Source organism: Chiloscyllium punctatum, chromosome 15, assembly GCF_047496795.1.
Source record: "Chiloscyllium punctatum isolate Juve2018m chromosome 15, sChiPun1.3, whole genome shotgun sequence".
NCBI lineage: Eukaryota > Metazoa > Chordata > Chondrichthyes > Orectolobiformes > Hemiscylliidae > Chiloscyllium > Chiloscyllium punctatum.
In genome coordinates, this window is record NC_092753.1 from 59,468,045 (window position 1) to 59,477,615 (window position 9,571).

Genomic DNA, 9,571 nt, shown 5'->3' on the forward strand with positions numbered 1-9,571 from the left:
ATAGGTTCATTTGGAAGCACTAGTTTTCAGAGCACCGCTCCTTCATCAGGTGGTTGTGGAGGTTAAGATCATGCTCACAGAATTTAGAGTCCAGTGTCATGGAGATTTGGTACAGTAAACCGGCACCTCCAAGTGACAGTGGTGTAATAGGAGCCGTGAACATTACCTGTACACAACTATAACAGAGTGAAGCAGCAGAATGATGTCAATAGGATATCGCCCACAGAATATAGCAGGTTCACCCTCTTGCAGAAGAGGTTATCGGGGCTGGTTCTGCGCTGCACAGGCATGGGGGTGGTCCTCTTGGCCTATGCCAACGACGTGCTCCTCATTTTCACCGACCCGGCTGACCTGGTGAGGATGCGTGAGTGCCAGGCGGTGAACTTGGCAGCATCTTCTGCCAGGATCAACCGGGCCAAATGTTCTGGACTACTGGTGGTTCCATGGCGGGTGGACTCTCTGCTGGAGGAGTTATGTGGATTCAGCTGGAGTACTGCCCATCTCCTCTTCCTGGGGGTCTACCTCAGCCCGGCTGAGGAATCCTGACCGGCCAATTGGCAGGAGCTGAAGGCCAAGGCCTCGGCTCGCCTAGGCCGCTGGTCAGGACTGCTCCGAGGGCTATCTTACAGGAGTCGGGTACTGGTCATAAACCAGCTGGTAGCTGTCATACTGTGGTACTGGCTGGTCACTTTAGTCCCTCCTCCTGGTTTTGTCGCTGACATCCAGAGAACATTAGTTCACTTCTTCTGGGACAAAAAGATGCGTTGGGTCACTGCGCAGGTCCTCAGTCTCCCTATTGAGGAGGGCGGTCAGTTGCTGGTGTGCGTCCCAGGTGGTGACTTTCCACCTTCAGACCTTCCAGCGATACCTTTACGTTGAGCATCCTCCTAGGTGGTGCACCCTGGCAACGTATTTTCTCCGCCAGCTGCGTAACCTCAACTATGGCACACAGCTCCTGTTCATTGACCGTGATGGTTTAGAGGTCACCTTCAGGACGCTGCCAGTCTTTTACCAGGATGTGATCACTGTCTGGAACATGGTTGAATTGCATCGTGCCTACCCTCCAGCAGGAGTAGCGGCTGTCGTCAGGGAGCCGTTGCTCAGGAATCCGCACCTCCGTACTCGCGGGTTCGAGTGGCTGTCGGAGGGGAGGGCCATGGCGGCGAGGGTGACCAGGATCGGGGACGTGCTGGGTGCCGGGGACCTGGGCTGGATGCTGCCGCGGGACATAGCGAGCAGGGCAGCAGGAGACGTCCGGCAGGTGGCCACTGCCATTCGATGCCTTAAAACGGCGGTTCTCGGACCCAATGTAGTGCACCAGTTGGAGTACGCTCAAGTGTGCGGTGGAATCCCGTCCGCGCTCACCCCTGCCTGGATGGAATTTCACATTGGCCCCAAGGTCTCGTACTTCCCCCGGAAACCTGTGCCCCACAACCTGAGCCACTTCCAGAATTTTAGTTTTGCCCCTTTTAGGGACATAAAACACCGGGGCCTGTATCGACTGTTGCTGCACACCGTCCACTTTTTCTCCCTCATCCACCACCCAGACATGCCTTGGTGTGCCCATTTATCACCGGGCAGTGGGGATCTCCAGTGGAGGGATCTCTACGCAGGGGTCCTCCCCTTTCACTCGGGGATCTGGGGTGGAGGGTGTTGCATGCGGCGTTCCCCTGCAACCGCAGATTGCAGTGGTTCATGGACTCCCAGCCCAACCGCTTATTCTGTGATGCTGTGGAGTCCATGGACCATGTAAATGTTGGGTGTGGGTGCTTGCATTCCCTTTTTGATTTTCTTAAAAACCTTCTTCTGTTTTTAGTTGCACTTCAGTCCCACGCTCCTGATCTTCGGGCACCCAGTACGGAGGGGGGAGGGCAGGTCTGAAGATCTCCTCGTGGGTCTGCTCCTCGGCCTGGCTGAACTGGCCATAAACAGGTCCAGGCAGCGGGCCGTGGAGGGGGTCGTTAGGGCCGACTGCCTGCCCCTCTTCCGCAGTTACGTTAGAGCCCAGGTTTCCTTGGAGAAGGAGCACGCGGTGTCCACCAACACCCTAAGTTGTTCAGGGAGAGGTGGGCGCCGCAGGGAGTGGAGTGCATTATTTCCCCCTCCAACACTATTTTAATTTAGTCCCTACCCTCCCCTTCACTGTTTGATCACGCAGCGTTGCCCTTTGATGTGAAGGGCAGTGCTTGTCACTGGCCATTTGAATGTTTCTTTTCTTCCTGGTGGCGGAAATTGAACAAAGATTTGTAAACCTTGTGTCTTTCACTGTGTCTCACACTTGCACACACACAACATGGGTGCTGGGGAAAAATAAGCACTACCGCAGTTAGGCGGTAGTGTGAGGGTAAAAAAGGAAAAAAGAAAAAAAGAAGCAGGAGTGTCAGAGGTTCTGTTCACTCTGAGAGCTGGCTCTGAGGGAGCTGGATCAGTGTCAAGGATTCTAAATGTGTAAATAAAGGGTGACTTGATGATGGGGCAGAAAAAAGCATAAAATATAACAGGTTCATTCTATTCACACGCTCTGGGAACCTGCCAACCGGCTAAATGGGATGTGGCTGTTGAAGCGAATCATAAATGGGAGCACAGGAGGAGGCCATTCAGCCCACTGCTTGTGTCGCCGTGATAGTTTGATGGAACTTTTTCCCATTTCCCTGTAATTCCCGCCTTTCCTTCTGTATTCCTGTCTGGCCTGAAGTCATGGTCACTCTGTCAGCAATGCAGCGGTCCTGCTGAATGAACTGGGTCAATGTGGAACTGCTGACATCTGTTACAGAGTTGTAATTCCCCCATCTGGTTTGTGCTGTATAAACGCTGCCTGTTCTGTATCCAGCGGCTCCTTTTCTCTTCATTCCTGAAGTCAGAATTACTCTTCAGTCAATGCTGACATTTCACTGAGCCGCCTGGTGTGGCAGCAGGGAGCGATTCCGCTCTGGAAATGTGGCTTAGAAAGGGGCTCTGACACCACTCGGTGTGAAAACAAAGGGTTGAAACTAGCTAGGAATTGCCTTTTTTTAAATGATTCTCAAGGTTATTATTGTGTGCTCTAACAGAGAGACTGAAGCGAACCCACCTGTTCGACAGAATTAAAGTCCATACAAAGCAATGTTGGAAGTTACTATGTGCAATGTGAAAAGCTATGATCATTATATGCAATAATTACCAATAAATACAACATTAAAAATCACACACCTCCAGGCTACAGTCCAACAGGTTTAATTGGAAGCACACTAGCTTTCGGAGCGTCGCTCCTCCATCAGGTGGTAGTGGAAGGCTCAATCCTATCATCTGATGAAGGAGCGACGCTCCGAAAGCTACTGGTGCTTCCAATTAAACCTGTTGGACTATAACCTGGTGGTGTGTGATTTTTAACTTTGTACACCCCAGTCCAACACCGGCATCTCCAAATCAGGACTACTATCGACACCAATAAATACAGCTTTAGCAATGTGTCGGTTTTAATGGAATTGAGGGCACTTTTCTTGTTAGAAAAATGTGCACATCACTCTCCTGTTATTCCATCTCGAATATTGCGTGTTTTATAATGAAATTGTTAATTTTCCAGCCCCTTGGCTGTAACTGGGAGTACTGTGGTGTGGTCGGTATTAGTGAGGCACCTACCTGGACTATCTCCGAGCCTTGTCCTCACTGACCCAGTGAAGGTCCTGTGCTGAAAGTGACAGGAGACGGTGGCTCCCTGCTCCTGCTGGGGCCTTGCAATCCGCAGCCGGGAGCTCAGGTTGTAACTGCTGTCCGTGTTTACTGTCAGCGAGCCCGGCTCCTCCTGATAGGAGACATCTCCCTCAACAATCCAGGAAATGGTCAGATCCCTCGGGAAAAATCCCGCAGCCAAACAGGTCAGTGTCTGAATCCCAACACCTTCATTCTGGGGATCCGCAGTCAGATAGATTTCAGGTTTCGCTAAATAAACACATTAAACAACACACATTGTGTTAATCTTCATTGTAGTAAATAGAAATCGGCAGGTAGCAAGGAGAGGGATGATTAAAACAGCGTGAAACTTGGATCCTCAATGGGACAGTGCAGAATGGGTTTAATAAATTGTACCCCGATTCCCAAATCACCGCCACAAGGAGAACAGACCCCTCCTAACAATGTGGGTTAGAATGAGAGCCCGGGAGCATCAATCAGCTTCGTCCCGACACGTGCTCGGGCTGGGTTTCTTTGGAGCAGAATATTCCAGGTAATGATAAATATTTTTTCCCAAGATCATGTTCGTTTTTTTTTCTTTTCTTTTTTTTTGCAATGCTGTGTGATCAAAACAGTGGAGGGGAGGGTAGGGACTAAATCAAAATAGTTAGAGAACTCCTGATCTTTTTTCTTTTTTTTTCCTGTTTATTATTTTTTCTCTTTTTGTTTTTTTTTGTATCATGTTCGTTTTATTTGGTAATTGACTTGTTGGAAATCGGAACTTTCGCTGTTAGGGTTCAGCTTAGAGAGCTTTGTCTTTTGGGCGGTTTTCTTCAAGCTAAGTGTTGAAAAGGATGGGACTGAAAGGATCCGATAGAAAAGCAGGTTCTGCTGGTGGGTGGTTAATGTGAGATTAAAGGTAAACCCCGGGCAGACCCTGTGCTCCCACACAACATCCCAGTCTGCGCTCTCTCTCTGTGATACTGGGCACTGTTTCTGTTTCCTTCTCTCACACATTGAGTTATTTCACTCTCCCTTCATCTTCTCAGAGAAAGCTCACTGCTCAGAACCAGGCCATTTGGCCCATCGTGGCGAAAGTGAGGACTGCAGATGCTGGAGGTCAGAGTCAAGATGAGAGTGGTGCTGGAAAAACACATCAGGTCAGACTGGAGCTTCAGTGAGCCTGACGTGAAGGGCTGCTGAAGGGCTTTTGCCCGGAAACGTCGATTCTCCTGCTCCTGGGATGCTGCCTGATTTTTCCAGCACCACTCTCTCACCTTGACATTTGACCCATCGTGTCCGTGCTGGTTCTACAGCCGCCTGATTCGGAAACTTCTGAGAAATGTTTCTCTTCAGAATGTTGTCTTTTGAAATTCATGATGAAATCTGTCTGTGTCCCACGTTTCTGAGGATATTCAGTGTAACTCTGTACCGCTTGGTTTGGGAGATGGGGATAGACTCTCCCTGACTATTCTGTTCAGACACTGAATCAGCAACAAAACATCGCGGATTCTAGGAACACTCAGCAGGTCAGACTGTCTCTGGGGCACGGCTCAGATAAACGACTTTGATAAACTGTTCAACTATTAAACCTCCAACTTCTCCCAGTTCTGACCAACCTGAGCCATGACCTGTTTCTCTCTCTCTCTCTCTCTGCAGTTGCAGCCCTTCCTGCTGAATATTTCGGATCTTCCACAATTACCTTGGATGTTCAATGTTGTTCCATTTCCCTGGAAGTATTTCCAGGGCCGAGGTTTCTCTCTCAGAACCACACAGCGGTAAGTGTCAGAATCATTTACCAGCAGCTCCCGGATGATGAGGAAACTCTCTGACACTGACACACGGGAGCTGTTTTCCAGGAGGTTCCTGGGTCTGTTGCCGCTGAAGTCAGGATTGTCTCTCGCCCGACACCAATAATATCTCACCAGCTCCGCCCGCTCCTCTCCCGGTATCAGGTTGCAGTTGATCCGAGCTGTCTGCCCTCTCAGGAGGGAGAGAACTGGAGGAGACTCAATCACTTCCAGAGGGACAACAGGCCCTGGAACATAATGTGACAACAAATGGGAACATCAACTCCACAGAGCCCGAGTCTAACTGCAATGACTGCTCCCTGGAATCAAAGGCAATCCTTACCTAAGAGGAAGAGCCAGAGCCTGAGAACTGAGCCCATGTTCCTGAGGGTGACGCTGTCTCACTTTTTTTTATTTCAAAATATACTTTATTCATGTAAATAAATCTCTGGTACTTGTACAATTTTCCATGTTGTTCACAGTTATATACATTGCATGTCTTAACATTACAAAGAACAAATTGAATTAATCGAATTCACAGTTATCCTATTAACAGTTACCTTTATTAACTATCCAGTCTCTTGGTATTTGGCTGTGGCTTCAGCGGAACCCACCTACTGAGTGGGTCCCCTGTTATATGAAAGCAAATGAAACTTCTTTAATCCCCAGTTTATGGGGTTACCATTGTCCATTTGACTGTCCTGTCTCTGGGGTAGCTTGTCGACATCCCCATCGTAAGCACGAACTGCTGGACCTTCGCTGGGCTGAGGTAGCTCTCCAGCTCCTCACTGGGGTCATTTACCCGCTCTGGTGTCATTGAGCCAAGGCAAGGGTCCTCCCTGTCCAGTTCTGTGTCTGACAGTGGGACTGTCAGAGGATCACAGCTCTCGGTTGCCTGTAGTTGTGGGGCAGTGGATACCTCCTGGTTCTCACTGGGTGGAGGGTGGACTTCGGGGGGTCCGTTGTTTCCTGGTTGGGAGGAAATGCCCTCCTCTTTACCGATGGCGCTCTGTCTCTTCTTCTGGTGGTGATGGCCTTCTTTGCGTCCATCTTCCCCCTCCGAAGAGCTGGCCGTCCCTCCCTCGTGCAGCTGTCTTTTCCCCTTTTGCTGGGAGGCTTTGGGGGCCTGGCAAGATTTCCTCTTCCTGTTTTTAACAGGTATCCACACCTCTGCCTGCTTGATTACCTCCTCCTCCTCCATTTCTTCCATCTGCTGGGCTAGAGCTAGGATCAGCTGCTGTGTCTCTCCGCTGGCTGCCGCCTCCTCCACTCCAGCCTGTTCTTCTTTCTGGGTGCCACCAGACTCCGTTTCCCTGCTGTCCAGGTGGACCTTACTGGCCTTTGGGGGTCCACGGCTCACATTGCCACCTCCGGCCATCTGTGCGTAGGTGGCGGCTCCTCATCTTGGGCAGGTCTTATACATATGGCCTGCCTCTCCGCACAGGTTGCAGCTCTTTACTTCCTGACAGTCCTTAGTCAAGTGACCCTCCTGTTTGCAGTTCCTGCAGATGGTCACTTTGCAATCTGCCGCCACGTGTCACAACTTCCCGCAGGTTCGGCACACTTTCGGCTGCCCTGCATATGCCAGGTAGCCTCTGCTCCCTCCAATTGCGAAGCTCGAGGGTGGGTGGAGGATGTTCCCACTATCATCGGCCCTCAGAGTTACCCTGACCTGCCGCTTACTGGCCCAGATCCCAAAGGGGTCGATCACTTCAGTGGCTTCTCCCTCAACTTGGACGTACCTTCCCAGGAAGGTCAGGACATCAGCCGCTGGAGCGTAAGGGTTGTACATATGGATTGTAACAACCCGATTCCTCTGTGCAAGAAGCACACACAATGGGGTTGCTGACAAGATGGAAAACAGCAGCTCCCTTCCCTTCTTCTTGAAGACTTTCAGGAGCTGTTCACACTGCTTCACATCTCTGAAGGTCACATCAAAGTAACCTGCCCCAGGGAAATCCTGCAGGCAGTACATGTCCACAGCATCCCAACAGTACCTTCTTAATAAACAGGGTGCGGTCGAGTGGTGTATGATCCTCAATCTTCTTCACAGTCACCCTGACTGTGTTCCGAATGCCCTGGCCAGGGCTGCGGGCAGCTGTCGAGGCCATAGCTCTGAGGTTGGCTGGTCCCTGAATTGGCGTTAGGCCGAAGCCAGCATGAAGATCTACCAAGAGCAGGTCAGCACAACCAAACGATCCTCCAACGTCCAATCACGATCCAGCGATGATCTCTTCACTAGCTCTGATGACTAGCAACTCGACACCTGTCCTGATAAGAACAGACACTTGATCTTAGCCAAAAGGCAGAGACCTGTGTCTCTCCCACTGTCTGTCTCTCTCTCCCTCTGTGTCTCTGACTCTTCCCTTTTTGCCTGCCTTGCTCTCCCACCTCCCCATCTTTATCATTGGTTCCTCTTGCACTCTCTCTCTCAAGATGCCTGTCTTTCTCCCCCCCATCTCTCTCTCTCTCTCTCTCTCTGTCACTCAGTCTCTCATCACACACTCTTCCACTTCATTGACGCTGTCTCACTGGTTACTTGGAGCTGTTGGTCATTGTGCAGGAAATTCAGGTCGCAGCGAGCTTGGTGCGGGTGGACCGTGCACTGACTCACATCACACTCACTGCTGCTCACAGACAGAAAGGAATAGCAACACTAAACCGGTCAGTGCCAGGATATTCACTGCTTCTGTGCAATAGCAATTCAAGTTCCCCTTCATGTGCAAACCAACAAATCCTACACCACGGTTTACAGGAGTTTAATGCATACTGCCAAGAGATCAAATTTCCCGCATGTCTCCTCCCTCATCTCCTCTGTCATCCGCCTCCCTCAGAAAGACATTGATTTCAAAATTAAATTTGTTTTATTTCTTAAGGGGAACTTGAGATTAGAATGAGGAACAAGGCAGTAAAGTGAGATTTTGATCTGAATTTCAGTCTAAGATTGTCCTTTCAATTTTTTCCGCTTGGTTCTCCACTAAGTTTGTGGTGAGGGATGTTTAAACATCACCGCCCTCATGTTGTTTGCAAAATACCTTTCCAAGGGACCTGCTTTGAGTTGATTTTGCTTTAATAATTCTTCAGGCTTACTTCCTATAATATCAATATTAACTAACTTCATTTTAAATATTTATACTTATGGCTAGCTTTCTCTTGTACTCCAAATTTTTCCTTCCTTATTAATTTTTAACCATTCTATGCTGCTTGCTGTATTCTGTCCAAGCTTCTGACTTGCCGTCCATTTTTGCACAATTATATCATTTTTGGAGTTTAATACCATCTTTTAGTTTTCTGGTAAATCTTAGGTGGTGGGTCTATCCCTTGGAATTGTTCTTACTCATTGGAATGCATCTGTACTGTTTATCTGGGAATATCCCATAGAAACATAGAAATGTGAAGCAGGAGTAGACCAGTTAATTCTCCAAACCTGCTCCACCATTCAACAGGATCATGGCTAGTCATTCAACATAATACTCTGTTCCTAATTTGTCCCCATACCCCTTGATCCTTTTAGCACAAAGAACTATATCTAACTTCTTCTTGATATCATTCAATGTTTTGGTCTCAACTGCTTTCTGTGACATAGAATTCCACAACTATTAGTAAGGTGAATGGTTTGAGCTTTTGAGAAGGAAATTCCAGAGGTAAATGAGGGCAAAGGGAATAAGTGTGGGAAACTGTTTCCTGTAAAAGGTCATCGTGTTGGTCAACTGTGAAGAAATTAAAGAGCTAGACGAAGGGGTGTGTGTGGGGAGTGTTAATCCTCAGGTTTCCTGCCTCCATATACAATGCCTGTGGGTAGAGGTAGATGTCAATGGCAAGAGGACACCAGACCTCCAGTACAGTGTTGCAATTGTGATCGACTGTGTCACTTTGCCTGGGATTGTAGAGCACCTTGACGGTACTGACAAGGACAGACACAAGGACAGGAATCAGGCCAGGGGTACGGAGCTCTGTCACTAGAAGGGAAGCAGAGGACACTGCTTCACTTTATCCACCAGTACCGGATACAAATCCAAGAGCATGACTGTGCCAGGCCTCTCCAGTGTGAGTGTGTAATGCCACACTGTAGGCAGTGTAGGCAGCTTCAGGGCTCCTGTGCCCAGGGGTTGTCCACTATGTCAGTTTTTTTC

At 49.2% G+C, this 9,571-nt stretch overlaps 1 gene segment (V, D, J or C); it reads right to left on the reverse strand.

Moving 5' to 3' along the window:
- Nucleotides 1-623: 623 nt before the first annotated feature.
- LOC140485968 (immunoglobulin kappa light chain-like) lies at nt 624-5,818 on the reverse strand. The segment is given in 4 exon segments: nt 624-715; nt 3,619-3,918; nt 5,351-5,686; nt 5,782-5,818. Coding segments are annotated over 4 exon segments (765 nt in total).
- Between the last annotated feature and the right edge of the window lie 3,753 nt (nt 5,819-9,571).